Genomic DNA, 27616 nt, shown 5'->3' with positions numbered 1-27616 from the left:
ATGGGCCTTTAATTTGAAATATATGTTGACTGGAGGTCAACCTTAGAGATTGGGGATTACTCCAATGAGTCCTATCAACGTGAAATACAAGCTAAGGTTGCTTTCTCAGAAACCAGAAATCAGAAATCAGAGTTTTTTTATCTGAAAAAGAGAAAGCTGAGTCTTATCACCGTGAACTATAAGCTAAAGGTTGACTGCCAGTCAAGATCAGACGACTCCACTGACATGATGACTTTAACGTAAACGACGACGAAGACCTTGACAATCTAAGGTTGGCAGCTGCAACTATAGATCGACGCCAAACTTAGACTGAAAAAACCTCATATACTTCAAAGCATCCCAAAATAACAATTCTGATTGAACCTTAGCTAGCTTTTTGTAGTGCAACTAACAATGAAAACTCCATTCCTTCAATACCTTTCCTTCATATCCTTGCTACAACTAATAATAATATCAGTAGGGGGCTTCAACAATATCAAAGTGGTGGCAGCCGCCCAAGGCCAATGCATGAGCGATCAGAAAATATTGTTGTTGCAGTTGCAGAGCAGCCTGGAGTTCAACTCAACCGCTTCAACCAAGCTTGCAAGCTGGAACCACAGCACAGGCGATTGTTGTGATTGGCCTGGAGTGGAATGCGACACCTCAGGTCATGTCATCACCTTGATTCTCGACAATGAAGCCATTACAGGTGGTCTTGACGAGTCAAGCCCTCTATTCAGTCTTCAATACTTTCAGACCCTAAATTTGGCTTTCAACAGATTCATATCTGACATTCCAGTTCAGATCTATAATCTTACCAACCTGAAATATCTCAATTTGTCACATGCTAATTTTGGGCAGGTCCCAAATGGAATATCAAGACTCACAAGGTTGGTAACTCTTGATCTCTCAATCTTCGATGAATTAGATCAGACACTTACACTTGAGAATCCAAATCTAAAGCAATTCTTTAAGAACTCGACTCAACTCAGACACATTTATCTTGATGGTGTTGATCTTTCCACTAGAGTACCAAAATTCTTCTCCAATTTCTCTAACTTGAAGACCTTGAGCCTTAGTGGTTGTAACTTGCATGGAGAATTTCCAAGAGAGATATTTCTGATACAAGGTTTACAGGAATTGATTGTGGGATACAATGAGAACCTTCGTGGCAGATTCCCATCATTTCCTGAGAATGGATCACTTAGGATGATCTCAGTAGCTGACACTCAATTTTCTGGTTCCTTGCCACCATCCATTAGTAATCTTAGCAACCTGTCCTGGATAGATCTCAACCGCTGCAAATTAAGTGGATCAATTCCCTCTACAATGGCACAACTTAAGAGTCTTGCTTATGTCGATTTCTCGAATAACAACTTCACTGGCTCAATCCCGCATTTTCTACACTCAAAGAATCTTACTTACATAAACTTGTCTCAAAATGGCTTGACAGGTACACTTTCTTCTAAACATTTTGAAGGCCTTCCAAAAATTGTGAATATACATTTAGGGTCAAATTTTTTGTTTGGAAGAATCCCCCCATCTCTGTTTTCACTTCCATCATTGCAGTGGCTAGATCTTTCCAACAATTCATTTGATGGTCTAGTTGATGAATATGTTAATAATGTTTTTGCCATACAATTGGAAGTACTCGACTTGAGTTCTAATTGTCTAAATGGGTCAATTCCAAAGTATTTCTTTAAATTTTCAAAGTTGAGTCGACTACTACTTGTTTCCAACTCCTTTGGTGGAAGGATACAACCATCTCTGTTTTCACTTCCATCATTGCAAATCCTAGATCTTTCCTACAATTCATTTGATGGTCTTGTTGATGAATATGTGAATGTATCTACCTCACAATTGGAAATTCTCGATTTGAGTCATAATCGTCTAAATGGATCATTACCAAAGTACTTCTTTGAATTTCCAAATCTGAGTGAGCTGTTACTTTCTTCCAACTCCTTAAGTGGAAGGATACAATCATCTCTGTTTTCACTTCCATCATTGCAAACACTAGATCTTTTCAACAATTCATTTGATGGTCTTGTTGATGAATATGTGAATGTATCTGTCTCACAATTAGAAAGACTTGATTTGAGTTTTAATCGCCTTAAAGGATCAATTCCGGAGTATTTCTTTGAACTCCCAAAGCTGATTGAGCTATATCTTTCTTCCAACTCCTTGGGTGGAAGGATCCATTTTGGAAGTACAAACCTCAGAGTATTGAAAATGGTTTCTTGTGGCTTGCAAAATTTTCCGGATCTTAGAAATCAATCCAACATGATGGATTTAGATCTTTCGGACAATGAAATTGGAGGGGAAATACCATCCTGGATATGGGAAGTGGGTAATAGAAATCTAAACAATTTGAATCTTTCTCACAATTTCTTAGATGGTTTAGAAAATCCTCACACAATTCCAAGTGGACTTTCAGTATTGGACTTGCACTCAAATCAACTGAAAGGCCAACTTCCCAATCGAGAAGCAAGGTACCTTGATTACTCAAACAATTTTTTCAATGGTTCCATACCATTTGATCTTGGAAGTTATGCTTCAGGTTCTTCTTTCTTGTCTCTTTCAAATAATAGCTTCACTGGGATAATTCCTGAATCCATATGCAATGCAAGCTATCTGATGGTTCTTGATCTATCCAACAATAAGCTGAGTGGCAATCTTCCATCATGTCTATTCAACACTGTTGGGAAACTTAAAGTATTAAACCTTGGGGAAAACCAAATCAGTGGTAAGATACCCAATTCCTTCCCAAGGACCTGTGCTCTACAATCATTAGACCTCAGCAAGAATTCCATTCATGGGAGAATTCCAAAATCTCTAATAAAATGTTCATCATTGGAAATTCTGAATGTTGGGAGCAACAAAATTGTAGATACGTTTCCATGCCCACTAAAGAAGTTATCAAGCCTGCGTGTCATAGTCTTGGAATCCAATGGATTCTATGGTGAATTTCATTGTGCTAATGCCAATCATATGTGGCCAAATCTTCAGATTATAGATGTTGCTTCCAATAATTTCACTGGAGAACTCTCCCCAAAGTTGTTAAATTGGAAAGGAATGGCTAGTGAGGAAGATCATGCAGAGTCTAGGCGTAAGATCAGCTCTGACTACTTGAATTTTAGTGGTTACAATTACCAAGTTAAGGTAACGCTAACTGTGAAGGGGAAGACGACGAAATTTGTGAGAATTCTCACAGTCTTGACATCTATTGATTTCTCATGCAATAATTTCCATGGGATTATACCAGATACAATTGGAGGTCTCACTTCACTTTACTTTCTTAACCTATCACACAATTCTCTCACAGGGAATATCCCCAAAACAATTGGAAATCTGAAAGCTATTGAGTCCCTAGACCTTTCAGCAAACCAACTAAATGGAAAGATCCCAGCAGAGCTTGCAAAACTCACATTCCTTTCAGTCTTGAATTTATCATTCAACAGACTTTCAGGTGTGATTCCAACCGGCAATCAACTTAATACATTTGGACCAGATTCTTACCTGGGCAATCAAGATCTGCGCGGTTTTCCTCTCTCAAAAAGTTGCAAATCACCACCAAGTTCCAGTGACGGGCAATCTCAGATAGAATTTGGTGGTGGCCAATCTGAGATCAAATGGGAATACGTAACTTGTGCATTGGGATTTGCTCTGGGTTTAGGCATGTATTTGTGGATGCTTTTGCATAACAAGAGATGCTGGGAAGCATACCAAAATCTTGACGAAGTTTTAATAAGGCTATTTGGTCCCCGACGACGAGGAAAACAATCTCCCAGAACAGGGCGCAGAGTTCGCTGGAACTGATGATTCTGATAACTCTAAGCTTCTGCAACCTTCAGGTAATCTTGATTAATACCAATATGGCACAATTTTTTCATATAAACACCGTTGATCACAAATCAAACAATTTTTCTTAAGCCGATATGTTTATTCACTTCACTTCACTTTTGTAGGTATGAATGCTCATATCAGTGATTATGGTGGTGATAACTCTCATTGCGTGTAAATTTTTTTTTTTTTTTTTTGTGTTATTATCATTTGGACAATATTTAAGTGTAATAACTTTTGAAGGTGTTGCATGTTTTTGCTGTATTCGTTTTAATTATTAGAAGTTTCAAAAAATCTATCCTTTGTGTTTATAAGTTTTCGTGTTGTAAATATTTTTTTTATCTTGAAAAATATGAATATTGTCTTGTGCAATTAAAGGGTTGTACAACATATCCATTAATTTGATTAGCAAATTATTATAATTGCATATAATCCGTGTAATGGTAATAAAGATTAAACGTCACAAATAAACAAGTCAAGTTAGTACATATGATATTAAATTAATTCACAAAAATGGGAGGCAGCAGACAAGGATATGGTCGGTCCCCTGGCTCCACGACCACAACAACCCGGCTGGAAACTTGGCAGACCATGGCGGATAAGAACAAGGGGACGTACACAAAGGCTGCTTCGACGATGTTGGTGAATCAGGCGCCATCACCTCCGGGCCTGAGCTGCTTTATGGATGCTGCGTTATTTGTGGAGAGTGGTCATCATATAGGCTTTGGTGCATCATTATGAACATGGAAGGTCTGTTTGTTGCTGCAAAAGCTGGAATAATAAATTGTTGCCTCGGTCCACACCACGCGGAGCTTATGGCTATCAAAGAAGCCCTTTCATGGATCTTGGAGGACAACTGAGACTGTATAATTAACCATCTTCTCTGATTGTTTGAACGCATGTTCCAGCATTAACAACCCGGTTGATGACAGGTCCTATTCGGGCATCATTGCCCAGGATTGCTGCAGCTTAATGAAGGATCTTCATCAAGGTTCAATTGTACATATCCCTAGAGCGATGAACAATCGGGCTCATGAATTGGCCAAAACAATAATTTTGTGTAGAGAGACTAGACTTAGGCACTTTGTGCCCCCCTCTTGCAGTTTTGAGTTCTCTACATAGTAATTGAAAGTTAATTCTTTGATTAAAAAAAAAATTAAATTAATTCTCAATTTAATCATAGACTATAGCAATATTATTATTTTTACTTAATTTAGTTTTTGACTAACAATTTGATTTAATTTGAACTTCAACTTTAATGGTTGTGTCCATTTATTCATTCATCTAGAATTCCACCTTAGCTTCGAACCGATCATTTTCTTTGATCCTCTGAAGATGGTTGATAATATAATGCATGAAACATTCCCCTGTAGTGATAAGGAGAATTTGCTGTCTATACAATAATTCAGCCTCCAACCATGTCCATTGGGTATGTTGTAGACATGCCAATTATGCCAGCACCAAGACGCAACAGTTGTTCGTGACTCGCTGCTAGCAACACCTCTTGCAGCTACCAGAGGAACCCCTGTCTGGAAGCTGACCCAACGAACAAAATCAATTGTTGAGGCATCACACTCATCACTGTTACATCACCTTCAAAGCAATTACACTTAAATATTCTCAAATTACTAACACACAAAAAATACTAGAGTACAAAACCAAACCCAAAATAATTACAAAAATGCAAAATATGCAAACATGCACAACTGAGAGCTATCACCACCACAATAACCGAGCTCAGCATCCATATTACCTACAAAATGAAGTGGAGTGAATAATCAGCTTAGGAAAAAGTCTTTGGTTTGTGGTGTTTAAATTTTTTATGAAGCAAATTATCAAGATTACCTGCAGGCTGCAGGTTAGAGTGATCTGATTCGGTTCCTGTGAACTCTGCGTCCTGGAGATTTTCTTCTTCGACCGAATAGACTTGCTAAAACTTTGTCAAGTTGTTGGTATGCTTCCCTGCATCTCTTGTTATGCAAAACCATCCAAAGGTAAACGCTTAAACCCACAATGAATCCCAAAGCAGAAGTTACGTATTCCCATTTGATCTCAGGTTGGTCACCATCAAATTCTATCTCAGATTGGCCGTCATTGGAACTTGTTGGTGATATGCAACTTTTTGGGTGTTAGCACATGTGGAATCAAGCCAGCAAGGGAAAGCCAAATCTGCCATACCTTTCTGTTAAGTTAGTTAGGAAGCAGTTTCCTTAACCACCTTTCCCTCTCCTTTTCTGTTATCTCTTTCACATGTATTGCTTGTGTATAAATAAAGGCCAAGATGCCTGAGAACTGATGGCTTGGAGGACACTTTCTTTCTGCTTCACTCTCAACATGGTATCAGAGCCTTGATGGCTTGGAGGACACTTTCTCTAAACACAATTCGTCCTACAATGGCCACAAACCCCAGCTCCTCAAACCCAAATCAGATTCCCACCCCAAATCCCATTGCTTCCTATGATCCTAAGGATCGAATTGATCCTCTTCATCTTCATCCAAGCGAAAACCCTTCGTTGCAGCTGGTGATTGCACAGTTGGAAGGAAGAACTAATTACCATTCATGGGCACGAGCAGTAGAGATGGCCCTGAGATCAAAAAACAAATTGGTCTTTGTAGATGGCACAATGCCAATCCCAAGCAAAGCAGATCCCAAGTTCTTCTACTGGGATCAGTGTAATACTATGGTACTCTCCTGGATCCTCAGTGCCGTGTCACCCACCATTGGAAGAAGCGTGCTATGGATCAATACAGCTGAAGGAGTCTGGAAGGACCTGAAGAAGAGGTTCAGCCAGCAGGATGTATTCCGAGTTGCAGAGATTCAGTCAGAAATTCATCAAGTCAAGCAAGGTACTCTGACTGTCAATGACTATTTTACTCATCTGAAGCTTCTGTGGGATGAACTGTTTATTTTAAGACCAATTCCCTCTTGTGAATGCTCACCTAGCTGTGAATGTGGAAGGAAATTGTCTAAAAAAATCAGAGAAAGTCTTGAGAGTGATATGTTGGCAACCTTTCTCATTGGTTTGAATGAGAATTTCACAAACACCAAACGACAAATAATGTTGATGAAACCCTTACCTGATGTTGGGGAAGCCTTCTCCATGGTTTCCCAGCAAGAGAGACATGTGATTGGTGAATCAAGTAGCTTTGGAGAAAATCTGACAGAGGCAAGTGTATTCTTTACCAAGAATGATAACAGGAGGACATTCTCTGGTCAGAAACAGAAACCAATATGTAGCTATTGTGGGTATACTGGCCATACTGTGGACAAATGCTACAAGAAGCATGGATATCCACCTGGTTGGAAGCCAAGAAGCAAAGGTGTGGGGGCTGCCAATCAACTTCCTATTAATCAAGAAGATTTCAGAAGATTCATGGAGTTTATGCATCATGAAAGAGCAAGTAGCTCACCTCTTGCTGTTGCTCCTCAAGCTAATGCAATTGCAGCAAATTTCATCCCAGATACCAGAATTGAAGGTAATTCTGTTGACTCTAATAGTAATTTGGCAAGTCCTCAATCCCTATGGATCTTGGACAGTGGTGCCACACATCATATTGTTTGCAATATAAACTTGTTGCATAACCCCAAGAAAGTTAAAGGTATCTTTGTGGATCTACCAAATGGAAGTCAAGCTCAAGTCTCCCACATTGGGACTGTTCAATTCACTGCTGAAATGGTTCTCTCAGATGTGCTGTGTGTGCCTATCTTTCAGTATAATTTAATCTCATTGGGTGAACTCACAAGAAAGGCACAATGTCATATTATTTTCCATGCTAATCAGTGTGTCATACAGGATCAACACCTTGGGAAAATGATTGGTATGGCTGAATTGAAGAGAGGACTTTACCAGCTTGTTCACCCTACTCTTCCTGTTTGCAATTTGCAATGTAAACCTACTGTCAATGTCTGTATTTCTTGGCATGCTAGGTTAGGACATCCCTCTGAGGGCAAAATTAGATTGTTAAGCACAACCCCACGCACATTAAGCACAAAACTCACGCACTTTACACACAAAACTCACGCATCTTATATACAAAACTCACGCACATTAATCACAGATTCGCTCAGCTTAATTTTGACCTAGATGCAAAAATTACAAAATTACCACCGCGTTTTTTTTTAAATTTTGGTAATCCTAGACGTTAATTTAAGCGAGATGAATGACCCAGATTAAACCGCACAACCGCACCTGGGCACTGTAACCGCACAAGAACCTAATTATTATATATATATATATATATATATATATATATATATATATATATATATATATATATATATATATATATATATATATATATATATTTACTTATTTATTTATTTATATATGGACATTTACATGTCCTCTTATGTGCTGCTGGGCTGTCAACCCCTTTATCCTATTCCAGAAGGTTCACTTCACATTCATCTCCTAAAACCAATTCTATGTTCCATCACTTGACAACTACACCAGTTTAGCTTGCATCGCACAGAAATTTCAACCATGTCACACGCAATTCTTGACTGTCGATGAAGGCCATGTTTTTCCAGAATGTTCACTTCATCTTCTATGCGATTTCTGTTCCATCACTTTGAAACTCCACCATTTTAGTTAGAATACTACACCATCTCAATAAGCTCTCTTGCATTACATGATACATGTTGTAACTAAACACAGAATTAACTATATAAAAAAACTTCAGTTAATTTAGAAATTTTTTGTTATTAGATGCTTAGAGAAACATGCAGAATTTTGAATTTGACGAAACTAAATACATACCTTGCAACTGCTGCATACATTAATTCATTTTTGATGTTTCTCTATCAATCATGAATAATGTATTCATATGAATTTATCATATTTGAAATCTCTTTTGACATCCTGAGTAGATGAGAATTGGGCTAGAAGATTGGAAGCTCTACCGATTTGCCGACATGTACATGCTCTTCTTCATATAGAAAGTTATCTTTTTTCATTTATAAATCATTAGGCTTGCTTTAAGATATAGTAAATAGTAAATTAAACTATAGAATTATATATCAACACTCAACAATTCATGAACACATGAACAATGTTCACTGTAGTATACAGAGAATCATAAAAATATGCATACATAACCTAAATAATCTTGTCTATATTTTACCTCTATTTGCATAGGTGTGTTTCCTCTTGCAGCAAGCTTCTCTGTTAATCGTAGCATCCTCCCAATCTCTATCCATATTCTATTCGCAGATCAATTTCCACCCTTCTCCTTTGCAACATTCGGCCTCGCCTTCTGCCCGTCGCAACATACAAAGCAGCAACTCACAAATCTGCCACACAATCTGTTCATCACATGTAAATCAAATAAATGAAATGGTAGATTTGGGAATTGCACACATACCATTGCCAATGGCGAGTCACACCATGGTCTCCATTTTGGCTCTATCGCGCAAATCCGACTTGGGTTCCCTCCACTACCGCCCTATTCCGCAGCAGTATCCTTCTGCAGTCATCCTCGGAGAACCTCACTAATCATTCATATTTCTTCAGTAATTGTGTAATGTATGTATGAAAAAGAATCTACTTCTACAATATGGAATTTATAGAACTCCATGAACGACTGATATGAATGTATCCTATTAATAATATCTGCATTGATACACTGCAGCCGGCATCGAAATACGAAAGGGTTTGAGCAACTTTCGATAAAAAAGTAATAATAAAAGGGTTTGAGCAACTTTTGATAAAGAAGTAGTAATAACCTAAAATTTTACTCAAAGAATAAGGCTCTCACTAAACAGACCTTAAACACTACCGTTTTTATTTAACAAAGGTTAAACTATCAATGATCTACGTAGTTTCATTTGGGCGGGAAAATGAAACAATTTGATTGGTCATGGCTATATGGCTTTAATATATAGATAGAAGGACGAATATATAGAAGGATTATTATTATTATTATTATTATTATTATTATTATTATTATTATTATTATTATTATTATTATTGAAAACTGGAGGAATTGAAAAATTAAGAAATGAAAAATTGAAAATGAAAAAAATAGATAAATGAAGTAAACGACCTGGGATGTTTCTTTTCCCATCTCAAGCTTATACATTAATGTTTGTATTAATACGTGGAATAAATTCATTTTTATTTAATAAATTGTCCGGAACACAAAACATGATCTCGTAAACATCTTGACTGCGGGGAATTATGAAGGTTTGCATTTTTAATTTCGTAGAAGTTGTGCAAAACCTATCAGCATACCAAATGCACAAGATAAGAATAACGTTTTCAACATTTAATTCACCGTAGTAGTGAGGTATAAGAAGACTTAGAAACAAGTCTTTGTTGGTGGTTAATTAGTTTTAGAGAAGACTTGGCAGTTGGTGGTGTAATTAATTGCATGCATTGTCAAAGACCAATCACCGGTATGGCAGTGTCCCACAATTGATTAATTCGGAGGAAACTTTATAATTTGTACCGTCAAAAGGTGCATGTTTGAAAACAAATTTTATAGACAGACAACTAGACCTGAGCTTTACTTTGGAGTGTACAACGCTTTGATTCGCAACCTAGTTGTTGATGGTAATAATGTTAAGATTTTTGTGCAACATTATATTTGTTCTCTCCCATATAAGACGGATTGATTTCTGTTAGAAAATTGATTACAAGAAATAGGGTGTTCAATTATCAGTGATTGAATTCCTTTTATGATTCCACATGAGAAACAAGTTTGAATCAATATCATCTTTAAACGTTACGAGTAGCTTTTCCAATTTTTTTTTTTTTTTCTTTAACGAGCTTTTTCAAAAGTTTTTAATCACCTCACTTAAACATATTTAAACGATTCGAGTAATTTTTCCAAAAGTTTTTAATCACCTCATTTAAACAATTGAACAATACGGGAATATCAATATTAAAATTTATGAGATGCAAATACCTTAGTTGCTTTCAAATGTATGGTAATTCTCATCCTCTTATTCTGTGTAATTATTATGATAATTTATGGTAATCTATTATCTATATACATATTTTTATATTTAAGGTATAATATTATCAGTACAAACATAAAGGCTCTGTTTGGCAAACATAGCTGAAAAGCTATAAGCTATGAGCTGAAAGTTGAAAATGAGTTGAAAGCTGAAAAGCTATAAGCTCAGAGTTGAAAACTGAAGAGCTGTTAAGCTAGCCGTTATTATTGGAAGTGTTTGGTAAAATTAGTTTTTTGGTAAGCTGGTAAATGTAAAAAGACTAAAAAGGACATCTTCATAAAATTTAAATTAGTTTGTTTACATATTAAAATTTAACATTTTGTCTTTAAAAAAATTAACATTTTAAAATAAAACTATTAGCATAATCATGATCTAGCATCTCATAATGAAGTAGCAATATTGTTGCAAATTTAATAATAATAATATTATTATTAATATTAATATTAATATTAATATTAATATTCTTCGCCCATGATTGTTATATCTTTTGTAAAGCCACAACTGCGGAAGCTACAATTTTAAAGAATACCATTCAAACTTTTGCTGAGGCCTCCGGCCAAACTGTGAACTACACCAAGTCTACCCTCACCTTTAGCAGGAATACAAATAACATTTCAAAGCAGGATTTTTGTAACACCTTGGGTATAAGAGAAGGAACCCTTAATGGAAATTATCTTGGCCTACCCTCCCTAATTGGTAGAAATAAACGTGAGATCCTGGGGTTTATCAAGGAAAAGGTGGTTAGTAGAATCCGAAGTTAGACCCACAGATTCTTATCTAGAGCAGGAAGAGAAATTCTACTTAAAAACGTTGTCCAAACCATCCCAACTTTTGCTATGAGTGTTTTCCTTTTACCGATTGAAATGGGCAAACAAATTGAAAGAATTATGAACAGTTTTTGGTGGGGATGTGATGAGGAGAGTAATAAGCATATTAGATGGAAAAGCTGGGAACGTCTTTGTGTCCCAAAACGATGGGGCGGAATGTGTTTTAGAAGGATAAGGGAATTTAATATTGCAATACTGGGTAAACAGGCGTGGCGCCTTATTGACAACCCAAACTCTTTGGTAGCCAAAATTTACAAAGCAAAATACTATCCCAACACTACCTTTCTTGAAGCAAACCTTGGTAGCAACCCTTCATTCATTTGGAGAAGTATCTTGGAAGCACAACCTATTTTTAAAAGCAACTGCCGTTGGAGGGTAGGAAATGGTGCATCTATAAACATATGGACTGACCCGTGGATCCCCAACACACACAGGCCTCTTGTTCATACTCCTGCCCCTGCTGTCTCTGGTCCCTCTACTGTGTCTGCACTTATCCTTCCCAACAGTCACTTATGGAATGTTCCTCTCCTTAATACTCTTTTTGATCGCGAAGATAGGGACATTATCATGGGTATTCCTTTACCTGACACTAAGGTTAATGACAAACTAATCTGGATATATGAAAGATGAGAAAGGATCTTACACTGTCCGCAGCTGCTATAATTCCCTCTTTGAAACCTATGATCCCTCTCACTCCCCTTTCTGGACAAAGAGCTGGAATCTGGAACTACCTCCGAAGATCAAGGCTTTCTTTTGGCAATTATGTTCCGCCTCTCTCCCAACCTGTGACCGGTTAAGATCTAAACATGTTAATGTCCCGGGAAGATGTCAGTTGTGCAATCTAAAGGAGGAATCATATTTTCATCTATTTGTGAGGTGTTCCCTAGCTAGAAGCTGCTGGGACATTATTGGCAACGTGAACTACTCTTCCAGCAATTCCGTTCTTGATTGGCTGGAAATCTGTTTTAATACTATGTCTGATAATGATGTCTGTGTTCTTATAACTATCTGCTGGAAAATTTGGGAGGCTAGGAATGATAAAATCTGGAACAACAAAATTATCTCGGCATCTTTCTTATGTCACTCTGCAATGAACTATCTCTGTGAATGGAAATCAGCTAATCTCCATGTGAATATTATTGCCAGGAACTCAGCTGCCGAAGCCAAATGGACCAGACCACCTCATGGGATGCTTATGTAAGGTTTTCCTTATGTATTATCATTATTATTATTATTAAGTTTATTATATAATAACAATAATATTTAAGTGGTGCAAATCAATAGGCTGACTAAGTATTAGAACTTAGTCAGCATTAGGTAATTAGTTACCTACATTGATGGGATGTAGGTTATTTAGATTTCCAAGTCCTCTCACTGCTCGGTTGACGTATCATACACCATCTAAAGTCACTGAGAGAAGTGAGAGAAACATAACTGAAACCTACGGAGATTTTACAGCAGCCCGAGGAACCTGCTCATCAGACCACGAGTCCCTGGTGATCTAAATCTAAAGCTATGGCGGGAGGTTGGTAATCTAAACTCTGTTTTAATAGCCACGTATCTATTAATTGTTACGTGGATTGTGTGCTTACATGTGGTATCCGAGCCAATTTTATCTCTGCCTAGCCTTTGATTCAATTGCATAATACAGTCATTTACATATGCTATACTGTCTTTGTATAATTTAGAATACATATGTAATGTGCAATTCTGTTGGGCTGCTGGAAATATTGTGTAATTTTTTTTTTTCCGCATTTAGTTAAAAAAAAAAAAAAATTCAGATTTATTTTTCCCGTACTGCTCTGCGTTTTTTTTCTCCTTCGCCATTTTTTTCTTCCCGTTCGCCGGCAAGGGGAGTGCTCGCCGGATTCCGTTCGCCGGCGATGCACGCCCCTCCGGTGGCGCTGGCTGACTCCCGCCAAGGACGGCGGTGGTGGCGGCACTGGGTTGCTCCCGATAGTGTCGACACCAACTGCCTCCTTCAATGGCGCGGAGGTGGCCGGCGGCGGAGACACGGACATGGCGTGGCGGCGATGGTGAGCGGTCTGGCGGTGGTGGTGGAGTCGGGTCCTCCCGGCTTCTCCGCCACTGCTTCTCCGTCTCGCCGATTTGGTTCTCCGTATCATCTGTTCGTGTTGCGCAGCGCAGATGAAGAAGATGATGAGATTTTGCATTTTGGGCCGGGTCTGGCCCAATTCGGCCAGACCTAGGCTCCAAAAAAAAAAAAAAAAAAAAATTGGCTTTGGGCTTGCCAGAAATTTGGGCCTAAAAATTTGTTTGGGGCTTGCTGAATTTTTTTGGGGCCTGTTCTCTCTTCATCATATTTAGCTTCTTCTTATGGGTTTTATTCAAATTTTTTTTTTCTAAAGTTGATATTAAATTATAATTACTTTGAACAAATTATTCTGTCTCAATTTGTTTGAATTTTAATTTGATATTGAATTTCAGTTTAAATTGTATTCAGTATTACAATTTAATTGTGGAGCATGAGTTATAATGTGCATAATCTGAGCATGTATTACTGTTTATTGCATTAATTTGATTGTTATAATTATGCATATGTTAGATAAGCATGTTCTTTAAGTATGAATCTAGTGCCTTTAAGTCTGAATTATATGCCTATTACGCATGTTATAGTGCCTTTAGGTGAATTTAGTGCCTTTTAAGGATAGATTAAGCATGTTAGTTTACTCATTCAGTTATTGCTCCGCTCGTGTCTTTCTAAAGCTATAAAGCACATAAAGTAAATCAAAGTTTTAGTTTACCCAAATTTAAAGCCTTATCCACAGGTTTATAACCATATTATAGATCTTTCAAACAATTTTACTTCAAATATGAGAATACATGACTTAGGGAAGTTTCTTGGGGAGGTATACTAGTTCTATGGCCCTGGCTTAAAGGCCTTGTTGCTACTAGTCCCCTTGCAACGCTACTCTGTCTAAGGAGTTGGTATTTAACCGAGCTTCGTCTCGACCAACTTTCCTGGGAGTATACCTAAAGATTGTCTATCATGTTTTGGTTTAATTTGTTTGCTAGGCTTTAAATTATCATTTGCCAAGTGATTACAATTTTGTGATTAAAGAGTAGCCACAGCATCTTTAAGTGCTTAAATTGTATTTAGATTCACTCACATAAAGAGTTGGCAATATCCTTGTAGTTAATTCTATAAGATATGGCAAAATTTAGCCCACAAGCAATTTTGTTGTATTTGTAGGATTGATTAGGACGAAATGCCAGGCTATGATCATAATTTGCCCACAGGGATTATGTATCGGCATATAGTTTTGGTAGTTTTGTCATCAAGGGTGGAAACACCCAAACCGTACCCATTCTGGTTTTCACCATTCAGTTTGGTAAATTCATTATGCGTAAAAATTCAGCCCACAGGCAATTTTTATGGCATTTGAATTTATCTTTTGCATAAGTTTGCATTGGCAAAATATGCACTTTAGTTCTTTTGTGCCTCGAAAATAAAAACTAACAAACTCATAATTTCCTTTCAGAAACTATCCCAATTGTCTCACACGTTCAGGTCCCAATGCTTACTCCTAATAATTATAGAGAGTGGAATGATGCGCTCCTGATCTACTTTGGCATGAATGAGATGGACTATGCTATTAACCATCCCGCGCCTCCGGCTATAACCGTGACGAGCACTCAAGAAGCCAAAGACATTTGGGCTAAATGGGAACGGCACAATCGCCTGTGCATGTTTTTCATTAAGTCTCGGGTTTCGAGTGATATACGCCGCACGATTGATAAGCTTAAAACAGCTCAAGAGTGTATTGAGGCCATTGCCAAGAAGTTTGAAACTTCATACAAATCCCTAGCAAGCACCTTAATAATGCAGTTCACCTCCCTTCGTTATTCTCCTGCCGATGGTGTGCGCAGTCACATCATGCAACTTAGTGATATTGCAGCTCAACTAGACAAGTTGGAGATCAAGCTGCCAGACTCATTTGTGGTGCATTTTGCACTAAACACTCTCCCTCCTGAGTATAGCACCTTCAAAATTGCATATAACACACATGACAAGAAATGGACCATTAATGATCTAATTAATAAGTGTGTGCAAGAAGAAGGGAGACTACGTCAGGAACAAAAGGGGGAGAATGTCATGCTTGCAGTAGCAAAGCATAAAGGGAGATCTGGCAAGCGCCACACTGCAGCTAAAGGGAAAGCAAAATTATCCCCTCAGACTGACATTAAGAAAGCACAGAAATGCTTCTTCTGTAAGAAGAAGGGGCATATGAAGAAGGACTGTGCAAAGTTTAAGAAGTGGATGTCTGAGAAAGGTATGATCTCTTCCTTTGTCTGTTTTGAATCCAATATGTCAGATGTTAATGCTAACACTTGGTGGATTGATTCTGGTTCAACAATCCACATTGCAAATTCTTTACAGGATATGCAAAATCTGAGACAACCGATGTCAAATGAGCGAAACATCTTCTCCGGAAATAAGATGGGCTCGCCGGTTGAAGCTGTAGGGACTTGCAGGCTGATTTTAGACAGTGGTTTCGTTTTGAATTTAGAGAGGACATTTTACGTACCAACTTTTTCACGAAATTTTGTTTCTGTCTCAAGACTTGTACCGTTTGGATTCAATTTTATTTTTTCAGACAAGTATTTTAAATTGTTTGATAATTCTACTTGTATTGGAAATGGTACACTGTCTGATGGTCTTTATCGTCTTCACTTACAAAACGATGCAAGTTATGATTCCTTACATGTTCAAACTGGCACCAAACGGTGTAGTGTTAACGATAAATCTTCAATGTTGTGGCACCGGAGATTGGGACACATCTCCCTTGATCGCATTAAAAGGTTGGTAAAGGATGGAGTACTTTCTACTCTAGACTATACTGACTTTGAGACTTGTATAGACTGCATTAAAGGCAAGCAGACTAACAAGTCGAAGAAAGGTGCCAATAGAAGTTCAACATTATTAGAGATAATTCATACTGACATATGCTGTCCAGATATGGATATGCAGGGTCAGAAATATTTCATTACCTTTATAGATGACTTCTCTAGATTTACCTATGTGTATTTACTTCATCATAAGTATGAAGCATTGGATGCCTTTAAAACCTTTAAGGCTGAAGTTGAAAACCAATGCAAGAAGAAAATACAAATAGTTAGGTCAGACAGAGGTGGTGAATATTATGGTAGATACACAGAAAATGGACAAGCTTTGGGTCCATTTGCTGAATTCCTTCAACAGCATGGGATTGTTGCCCAATACACCATGCCGGGTTCCCCGGATCAAAATGGTGTTGCTGAAAGAAGGAATCGGACTCTTTTGGACATGGTGCGGAGTATGCTGAGCAACTCCACACTTCCAAAATCATTGTGGGCCGACGCTCTCAAGACGGCAACGTATATATTAAACCGGGTTCCGACCAAGGCTGTCCCCAAGACACCTTTTGAGCTTTTCAAAGGTTGGAAACCGAGCTTGCATCATATGCGTGTTTGGGGTTGTCCGTCTGAGGTGAGGATTTATAACCCACATGAAAAGAAACTTGACCCGAGGACGATAAGTGCTTTCTTTATTGGGTATGCACAGTCTTCTAAGGGTTATAAGTTTTATTGTCCAAAACATACGACTAGGATAGTGGAATCAAGAAATGCTAAGTTTCTTGAAGATGACTTGATCAGTGGGAGAGATCGATTTAAGGACTTAGTTCCTTTATTTGATCATGTTGACTCTTGCCCTTCAACGTCATCTAACGGAGTTGTACTTATACGCAATGCGCCTTCAGTCCCGCCTGCGGTTGTGCAACCCATTGTTGAGATTCCACAAGCTGTTGAAACTCAACCATTGGAAGAACAAGTTCAGGACTTACAGCAACCTCCTGAGCTAGACTTTGAGCCAATGGTTGAACCAATTCAGGATTTTCAGCAAGATCCTGAACCCGCACAGACCGAAATTGAACCAATCCAAGAACTACATCCAGTTCCTGAAGAGGTAGTTGCGCCACAACCTTCACAAGGTACTGGTGTTCCAACATTAAGACGGTCTACTCGGGTAAAGCGTTCAGCAGTTCCTAGCTATTATGTATCGTATCTACAAGAATCTGACATTGGAGCTGAAAATGATCCCATAACGTTTTCACAAGCTACGAATTGTGCACAGTCCGATTTGTGGTTAGAAGCCATGAAAGATGAAATGAATTCCATGAAGAGTAATGGAGTTTGGAACCTTGTTGAGTTACCTAATGGGGCCAAGCCGATTGGCTGTAAATGGGTATTTAAAACCAAAAGAGACTCATTAGGTAACATTGAGAGGTACAAGGCCAGACTCGTTGCTAAGGGATTCACTCAAAAAGAAGGAATTGATTACAAGGAGACCTTTTCTCCTGTATCAAAGAAAGATTCTCTTCGAATCATTCTAGCTTTGGTTGCACACTTTAATCTTGAGTTGCAACAAATGGATGTGAAAACCGCGTTCCTAAATGGTGATCTAGAAGAGGAAGTTTATATGAAACAACCTGAAGGATTCTCTTCTAGAGGTGGTGAGGATTTGGTGTGTAGGCTTAGGAAGTCCATATACGGTTTAAAACAAGCCTCCCGTCAGTGGTATATTAAGTTTGACGGGGTCATTTCATCATTTGGTTTTGTTGAAAGTCCCTTAGATCCTTGTATATACCAGAAAGTTAGTGGGAGTAAAATCTGTTACCTTGTTTTATATGTGGATGATATCCTACTCGCCACTAATGAGGTGGGGATGCTTCGTGACGTGAAACAGTTCCTTTCCAAAAACTTTGATATGAAAGATATGGGTGAAGCATCTTATGTCATTGGCATAAAGATTCATAGGGATAGGTCTCGGGGCATACTGGGTCTATCGCAGGAAACCTATATTAACAAAGTTTTGGAAAGGTTTCGGATGAAAAACTGTTCATCGAATGTTGCTCCCATTGCAAAAGGGGATAAGTTTAGTTTGGACCAATGTCCTAAGAACGAGTTAGAGACGGAGCGTATGAAGGATGTTCCATATGCTGAAGCGGTTGGATGTCTCGGCTATATTCAAGTTTGTACAAGGCCCGACATTGCCTTTGCCGTTGGTATGTTAGGGCGGTACTTGCATAATCCAGGCTTAGACCACTGGGGAGCTGTGAAGAGAGTTCTGAGGTATCTCCAAGGTACTAAAGATTTCAAGTTGGGTTTTAGGCAGACGGACATCCTCGATGTTGTTGGTTATTCTGATGCGGACTTCGCTGGCTGTGTTGATTCTCGGAGATCGACTTCCGGGTATGTCTTCATATTGGCTGGTGGGGCAATTTCATGGAGAAGTGTTAAACAATCCTTAATAACCACTTCTACCATGGAAGCCGAGTTCGTGTCTTGTTTTGAGGCTACTTCGCAAGGTGTGTGGCTCAAGAATTTCATCTCCGGGCTTAGAATTATGAATTCTATATCTAAGCCACTGAAAGTTTATTGTGACAACTTAGCTGCAGTCTTCCTAACTAAGAACGAAAAATCTGGGAGTCGAAGTAAACACATCGACATCAAGTTCTTAGCCATTAGGGAGCGTGTCAAGAATAAAGTTGTATTTATTGAACACATTAATACTGAGTTGATGCTAGCAGATCCCTTGACTAAAGGCATGCCTCCGTCTAAATTCAAGGATCTGATTCAGAAAATGGGACTTTCGTCCACTTTGTAATTTTTATATACATTCAGTTTAATAATGAAATTCTTTTGCACTTAAGTTTTTTTCCTCTTCAGATATTTTCTTTGAGTGTGTACACAATTCAGTTTATCTCAATAAGAAAATATACTTCAGTGGACTTGAAATAAACATATGGTTTGTTTCATTAAGTTTGATTACCTAAAGGACTCAATGACAGTTTGCATTTGATCATAATGGATATTACTTGCGCTAAGGAGGACATGTCATTATGGTTGGTATAAATCTTGTTCTTGGGTTCCGTATTTGCACCAAGTGGGAGAATGTAAGGTTTTCCTTATGTATTATCATTATTATTATTATTAAGTTTATTATATAATAACAATAATATTTAAGTGGTGCAAATCAATAGGCTGACTAAGTATTAGAACTTAGTCAGCATTAGGTAATTAGTTACCTACATTGATGGGATGTAGGTTATTTAGATTCCCAAGTCCTCTCACTGCTCGGTTGACGTATCATACACCATCTAAAGTCACTGAGAGAAGTGAGAGAAACATAACTGAAACCTACGGAGATTTTACAGTAGCCCGAGGAACCTGCTCATCAGACCACGAGTCCCTGGTGATCTAAATCTAAAGCTATGGCGGGAGGTTGGTAATCTAAACTCTGTTTTAATAGCCACGTATCTATTAATTGTTACGTGGATTGTGTGCTTACAGCTTAAACTTAATGTCGACGCCGCGCTGGATCAGACCAACAAAAGGATGGGATTCGGTTTTGTGTTGCGCGATTCAGAAGGTTGCTTCATTGCTGCCAGGTGCCACACTTGGCCGTGTGTTTGCAAACCTCATGAAGTTGAAGCCATTAGTGTTCGCGAAGCTCTAAAATGGATCAAGGCTCTCCATTTTGACAACTACCAGATTGAGAGTGATTGCCTTCAAGTTATTAATGGCATTTTACATGATCACAGTCTATTATCTTCTTTTAGTCTCATCCTTAATGACATTAGAAAACTAGCTTCTGTTTTTGCTAACGTTAGCTTTATATTTGTAAAACGGTCTGCGAATAGGGTTGTCCATTTGCTAGCTCGAGAAACCCTTTCTTTGTCTGACTGTTCGGATTGTTCTTAGGTTCCCTTTTCTTCCATTGCTCGTGCTTTGAGCTTGGATGCTACTTAATGAATTTCTCGCTTTTGGTTTTCAAATAATAATAATAATAATAATAATAATAATAATAATAATAATAATAATAATAATAATAATAATAATAATAATAATAATAATACTTGCGGTGAAAGTTGCGAATAAAGGGGAAGAGAAAAGGGTTTTAATTTGGAAGGGTAAATTATGTCATTTCTTAAACATAATAAGGATAAAGATAAAAAAAAAGTTAGGAAGCTAGGAGCTTATTTTGAAACGCTACCTAAAGTAGCGTTCCAAAATAAGCTCTTATTTTAAGCTAGGAGCTTATTTTGGGAACATTATCAAACAGAGATTATAGCTTATTAGTAGCTTAAAATAAGCTATAAGCTCCTAAATAAGCTCTGAAGTATACTTACCTTAATAATTAATTATTAATATAATTATTTTATTTTTATTTAAGGTAATTATTATGATAATATACTTCTCATTCCTTTTTTTTTTCGTGTAATTATTATCGTAATTTTATGGTATATTAGAATTGCCTACAATTTCATCTTTAATTTTATTATCTAAATTTATAATAAAAAATGTTTATCTGTGCATTGAACAGTAATTTACTAGAGTGACTGCTATGTCATTGCTAGAAATCTTTGATTTTCCAACCACCTAAAAAATGGCCGAAAAGTGACATTTTCAATTTTTCGTCGGTGGGGAAATAGGTTAGAATTTCCGACCACATTTACTTAGTGGTCGGAAATACCGACCACAAAGTAAAAGCGATCGAAACAAAATTTCGGCAGTTTAAAAAATTTAAATTGAGTCCGGAATTTATGCCAATCTTTCTAGTAGTTGATTTTTTCCGATCACTTTACAAAATTGGATGCTATTTCCGACCACCTTTTCGGTGATCGAAAATAGCAACAAAGGTTTTTTCTGGATACCAAAAATGGTCGGAACAAGAGCTTCCGACTTGATTTAAGATCACTTTCAAGTGGTTGGAAATTTTTTGATTTCCAGCCGTGTGTGTTTCTCTGATATATTATTATTGTTTTTTTTAAAAAAAAAAATCATCTCTCTCACTCCATTATTTGTGTTAATAAAATTAAAATCATGTAAAAAAAAGTATTTCTTATATAGGGATTAAAAATTTATAAAGAATTTACTAATATAGAGATATAAACATTATTTGTGAAAACAAAAAAAAATCTCATTCTTTTCCATATCCATAGTTAGGGAAATCATATTTGTTGCAATCACTTTTAATGTTTAAAAAAATATTTCAAAAATAAATAAAAATTCGTATATAATTTTAAATTTTTTACTATACAAAAATTTATTAATTGCATTTAGTTTGTTGTTTTTTTATTTTCTTTTATCGTATATCATTTTTGTCGTATATCCTTAATGTAATCGAGTCAGTAGTACTAAAAAAAAAAACTTAATTTTAACTCATTTTAAATATGTAATACCATAAAAATAATCTAAAATATAAATTATACGTTCTGAAATAGGTGACAGAGTGAGTTAAATATGATACTTTATTAAAAGGTCATATCATATGTTTGATTATTGTTAACCCCGTACATTGCCATTTTAAAATGACATTCTAAAAATTAATATTCTAATTTTTTCGCAACCATTCTGCATTAGTATTAGGATAAGAATCTGGCACCAGTCATAAAAAATGATTACCATTTAATTTCGTAACTATCCAATATTTCTTCTCCCATCACAAGCTTATACATTAATGTTTGTATTATATTAAAATGTGGAATAAATTAATATTTATTTAATAAATCGGCCGCTACACAAAACACATATGATCTCATAAACGTCTTGATTGTTGGGAATTATGAGCCTTTGCATTTTTTACTTCGTAGAGGTTCTGCAAAAGATAAGGTTGGTTTGGCTTCCTAGAAACCAGACTCCTCTGCAAAACCTATCTACCGTGAACTAAATGCAAGCTTGACTGCCAGCTGCAATATATGGTTGGCACTTGGCAGGTGCAATAATTAAGACTCGTTTCAGCCTAGTAAATACACAGGATAAGAATAATGTTTTCAAACATTTAATTCACCGTAGTAGTGGGCTATAAGAAGACTTAGAGACAAGTCTTTGTTGGTGGTTAGTTTTAGAGAAGACTTGACAGTTGGTGGTGTAATTAATTTGCATGCACCGTCAAAGATCAATCACCAGTGTGGCAGTGTCCCACAATTGATTAATTTAGAGAAGACTTTAATTTGCTCCGTCAAAAAGTGCATGTAAGAATATTCAAAAAATCATTCTTTCACGGCAACAATAAAAAGCGATACACTTGAAAATAAATTTTATAGACATTTAGACGTGAGCTTCTCTTGCAACACTATATTTGTTCTCTTCCATATAAGACATTAAGACGGATTGATTTCTGTTAGAAAACTGAGTACAAAAAATAGGTTGTTCAATTATCAGTGATTGAATTCCTTCCATGGTTCCACATGAGAAACAAGCTTGAATCAATATCATCTTTAAACATTACGAGTAATTTTTTCAAAAGGTTTTTTTTTTTTCAAAAGTTAGTTTGTTCAAAAATGGAGATGTTTATAACTAGATGAAAATGATGTTGACACAATACAGCAAATTTTTGAACATCATTCGATTATTATAGTTGGATGAAGATGATTCACGGCACTTTGGTTGCATATTGAAGCTGTGACTGCTATCGAAAACAAATAACCTATCTATATAAAACAAACGACTTAGATTTAAGGAAGAAGAAGGAAGATACTTTTTTAAATCTCAAAATTGCCCTTTAGGTTTGACTTGCAAATAACACTTAGGACCAAAGCAGGTAAAAATGTCATAGTCGCGGACCAAATTGAGTAATTTTAGTAGTCGAAGACCAAATTGGTGAAATCCTCATAATTGACAGACCAAATCGGTAATTTTCTCCTAAAATATATTACACGTATCACTGTTATAGTCAAGGGAACAAAATGAGTACTAACTATTATTATGTGATAGTCGAGGAACCAAAATGGGTATTATTATTATTATTGTTATTATTATTATTATTAATCTATGGTTAAATTTATCCCTGCAAGTCTTCTAACGAGCTGCAACTATAGACTAAAGAAACTTGATATGTATATAATCTCATGCATTCACTTGAATTCAAAGCATCCCAAAATTGTGATAGATATAATTTTGTTTGTGCAATATAATGAAAACTCCACTCCTTGAATGCCGCCTTTTCTTCTTCATATCCTCCTGCTTGCTGCTCCAAATGGTGGCAGCCCAAGCCCAGGCCCAATGCTTGAGCCATCAGAAAATGTTGTTGTTGCAGTTCCGCAGCAGCCTCAAGTTCGACCCAATATATTCAACCAAGCTTGCGCGCTGGAACCACAGCACACACGACGACTGTTGTGTTTGGCCTGGTGTGGAATGTGACACCTCAGGTCATGTCGTCAGCTTGATTCTCGACGATGAATCCATTAGAGCAGATGGTATTCACAGTTCAAGTGCTCTATTCAGTCTTCAATATCTTGAGACCCTAAATTTGGCTTTCAACGACTTCAATTCCACTCGAATTCCAGTTCAGATCTATAATCTTACCAACTTGACATACCTCAATTTGTCAAATGCTTGGTTTGGAGGGCAGATCCCGAATGGAATATCAAGACTCACAAGGTTGGTAACTCTTGAGCTCTCAAATCTTGATCTTGAGATTCCAAATCTAAACCAATTCTTTGAGAACTCCACTCAACTTAGACAACTTTATCTTGATGGTGTTGATCTTTCCAGTACAGTAGTACATCCAAAATTCTTATCCAATTTCTCTAACCTGAAGACCTTGAGCCTTGGTGTTTGTAACCTGCAGGGAGAATTTCCAAGAGAGATATTTCAGATACAAGGTTTAGAGGAATTGATTTTGGAAGGCAATAGGAACCTTCGTGGCAGTTTCCCATCATTTCCTGAGAATGGATCACTTAGGATGATCTCAGTAGCTCTCACTCAATTTACTGGTTCCTTGCCAGCATCCATTAGTAATCTTAGCAACTTGTCTAGGATCGATCTCTCAGACTGCAATTTCAGTGGATCAATTCCCTCTACCATGGCACAACTTACTAGTCTCACTTATGTGGATTTCGCGCTTAACAAATTCACTGGCTCAATCCCAATTTTTCAATCGTCAAAGAACCTTACTTACATAGATTTGTCTTTTAATGGCCTGACAGGTCCACTTTCTTCTAAACATTTTGAAGGCCTTTCAAAAATCGTATACTTACATTTAAGTTCAAATTTGATCTCTGGAAGAATTCCCTCATCCCTGTTTTCACTATCTTTACCGAGTCTAGATCTTTCCCACAATTCATTTGATGGCCTTGTTGATGAATATGTGAATGTATCTACCTCACAATTAGAATGGCTCGATTTGAGTTCAAACCATCTAATTGGGTCAGTTCCAAGGTACTTCTTTGAATTTCCCATGTTGAGTCACTTGAATCTTTCTTCCAACTCCTTAAGTGGGAAGATACCATCATCTCTGTTTTCACTTCCATCATTGGTGAATCTATATCTTTCCAACAATTCATTTGATGGTCTTGTTGATGACTATGTGAATGTATCTTACTCACAATTGGAAAGTCTCGATTTGAGTTCTAATCGTCTAAATGGGTCTTTTCCAAAGTACTTCTTTGAATTTCCCATGTTGAGTCACTTGGATCTTTCTTCCAACTCCTTAGGTGGGAAGATACCATCATCTATGTTTTCACTTCCATCATTGACAGATCTAGATCTTTCCAGCAATTCATTTGATGGCCTTGTTGATGAATATGTGAATGCATCTACCTCACATTTGGACCGTCTCAATTTGAGTTCTAATCGTCTAACTGAATTTTGTCCAAAGTACTTCTTTGAATTTCCCATGTTGAGTCACTTGGATCTTTCTTCCAACTCCTTAAGTGGGAAGATACCATCATCTATGTTTTCACTCTCATCATTGGTGAATCTAGATCTTTCCGACAATTCATTTGATGGTCTTGTTGATGACTATGTGAATGTATCTGACTCACATTTAGTTAGTCTTGATTTGAGTTCTAATAGTCTAAATGGGTTTTTTCCAGAGTACTTCTTTGAACTTCCAGTGTTGAGTGAGTTGATTCTTTCTTCCAACTCCTTAGGTGGGAAGATACCATCATCTCTGTTTTCACTTCCATCATTGTATTTAGATCTTTCCAACAATTCATTTGATGGCCTTGTTGATGAATATGCGAATGCATCTACCTCACAATTGGAAAGTCTCAATTTAAGTTCTAATCGTCTAAATGGATCTTTTCCAGAGTACTTCTTTGAATTTCCAATGTTGAGGTGGTTGATTCTTTCTTCCAACTCCTTTGGTGAAATGATAGAGTTTGAAAGTCTCCAAAAGCTCACCAACCTCATAGCATTAGATTTGTCTAACAATGAAATTAGAGGGGAAATACCATCATGGATATGGGAACTGGGTAATGGAACTCTATATTATCTGAATCTTTCTTGTAATTTCTTAGAGAGTCTTGAAAAGCCTTATACAATTCCAAGCGGTCTTGGTGTACTTGACCTGCACTCAAATCAATTGCGAGGCCCACTTCCTATTCCACCTGCCTGTAATGATGGTCAGGATGGACCTATTCATCTTGATTACTCACACAATTTTTTCAATGGTTCCATCCCATTTGGTCTTGGGATTTTTGCTAGAAATGCTTATTTCTTGTCCCTTGCAAATAATAGCTTCACCGGGACAATTCCTGAATCTATATGCAGTGGTAGCTGTCATCTTGTAATACTTGATCTATCCGACAATAAACTGGGTGGCACACTTCCGTCCTGTCTATTTAACAGTTTTGACCGTCTTGGAGTATTAAACCTTGGGAAAAACCAAATTCATGGTACCATACCCGATTCCTTTACAATTTATTGTTCTCTACAAACATTAGACCTCAGCAGGAATTCCTTTGAAGGGAAGATTCCAAAATCCCTGATAAATTGTTCACTGTTGGAAGTTCTGAATGTTGGGAGCAACAACATTGTAGATACCTTCCCATGCGCATTGAAGATCTTATCAAGTCTGTGTGTGCTAGTCTTGCGATCCAATAACTTCCACGGTGACCTTCACTGTGTTAATGCCAATCATATGTGGCCAAATTTGCAGATTATTGAAATTGCTTCCAATAATTTCAGTGGAAAACTCTCCCCGAAGTTCTTAAACTGGAAAAGAATGATTATTGATGAAGATACTGCACAATCGGGACAATATATCATGTTTAACTACATTGCTACAATTGGAGAAAAATCAGATGATCCATTTGAATACTACCATGATATATTAATGGTAACCTGGAAAGGGATCGAGATGGAAATGGTGAAACTTCTCAAAGTCTTCACATTTGTTGATTTCTCATGTAATAATTTCTATGGGGTTATACCGGAATCTATTGGGGTTCTCACTTCACTTTACGCTCTCAACCTATCACATAATGGTCTCACAGGAAATATCCCTGAAACAATTGGAAATTTGAAAATGATTGAATCATTGGACCTTTCAGCAAATCAGCTAGGTGGAGAGATCCCGACAGAGCTAGCAAAACTCACATTCCTTTCAGTCTTGAATTTATCATTCAACTTCAGACTTTCTGGTATGATTCCAACAGGCAATCAACTTAATACATTTGGACCAGATTCTTACCTAGGAAATCAAAAACTATGTGGTTTTCCTCTCCCAAAAAGTTGCAAATCACCAAAAACTTCCAATGGCGGTCGATCTGAGATAGAATTTGATGGTGGCCCCTCTGAGATCAAATGGGAATACATAACTTGTGCTTTGGGATTTGCTGTGGGTTTAGGGGCATACCTGTGGATGCTTTTGCATAACAAGAGATGCAGGGAAGCATACCAACAACTTGACGAAGTTTTAATACGGCTATTCGGTCCCCGACAACGCGGAAGAAAATCTCCAGGACCAAGACGCAGAGTTCACAAGAACAGGTTCTGATAACTCGCTGCAACCTTCAGGTAATCTTGATTACTTCCAATATGGCACAAATTTTTCATATAAACACCGTTGATCACACACCAAACACTTTTTTTCTAAGTCGATATGTTTATTCACTTCACTTTTGTAGGTATGAATGCTGAGATCAGTGATTATGGTGGTGATACCTCAGCTCTCATTGCGTGCATTTTTTTTGGTGTTATTATCATCTGGACAATA

At 37.2% G+C, this 27616-nt stretch overlaps 2 protein-coding genes across 4 annotated transcripts; both read left to right on the top strand.

Annotated features, from left to right (window-relative positions):
- The first annotated feature begins 342 nt into the window (after nt 1–342).
- Nucleotides 343–27579, top strand: LOC109181647 (receptor-like protein 12). 3 transcript variants are annotated; one of them, XM_019331511.1, is made up of 3 exons: nt 343–1579; nt 1802–3829; nt 27526–27579. In XM_019331511.1, exons 1-2 carry the CDS (start codon nt 394–396, stop codon nt 3793–3795), a joined length of 3180 nt encoding a protein of 1059 aa, XP_019187056.1. In that variant the 5' UTR covers nt 343–393; the 3' UTR covers nt 3796–3829; nt 27526–27579. The 3 variants fall into 3 exon arrangements, with proteins under 3 accessions (XP_019187056.1, XP_019187057.1, XP_019187055.1); XM_019331512.1 differs by lacking the exon at nt 27526–27579 and adding an exon at nt 3945–4084 and having other exon boundaries at nt 1802–3830; XM_019331510.1 differs by lacking the exon at nt 27526–27579 and having other exon boundaries at nt 1802–3938.
- On the top strand, nt 25073–27616 carry LOC109181175 (receptor-like protein 12). The gene is made up of 2 exons (XM_019330929.1): nt 25073–27417; nt 27528–27616. The coding sequence occupies exon 1, from the start codon at nt 25073–25075 to the stop codon at nt 27395–27397; it is 2325 nt and encodes a 774-aa protein (XP_019186474.1). The 3' UTR covers nt 27398–27417; nt 27528–27616.

The sequence above is a fragment of the Ipomoea nil genome, unplaced genomic scaffold, assembly GCF_001879475.1.
Source record: "Ipomoea nil cultivar Tokyo-kokei standard unplaced genomic scaffold, Asagao_1.1 scaffold1043, whole genome shotgun sequence".
Taxonomy (NCBI): Eukaryota; Viridiplantae; Streptophyta; class Magnoliopsida; order Solanales; family Convolvulaceae; genus Ipomoea; species Ipomoea nil.
This window is presented reverse-complemented; position numbering and strand designations above follow the sequence as displayed.

Bases quoted from the DNA above. Each gene is read 5' to 3' on its own strand.
- LOC109181647 (XM_019331511.1), top strand. From the start codon at position 394: ATGAAAACTCCATTCCTTCAATACCTTTCCTTCATATCCTTGCTACAA. The intron at 1,580-1,801 runs GTCTAGTTGATG...ATTCATTTGATG, and splicing joins TTCCAACAATTCATTTGATG to GTCTTGTTGATGAATATGTG.
- LOC109181175 (XM_019330929.1), top strand. From the start codon at position 25,073: ATGTTGAGTCACTTGGATCTTTCTTCCAACTCCTTAGGTGGGAAGATA.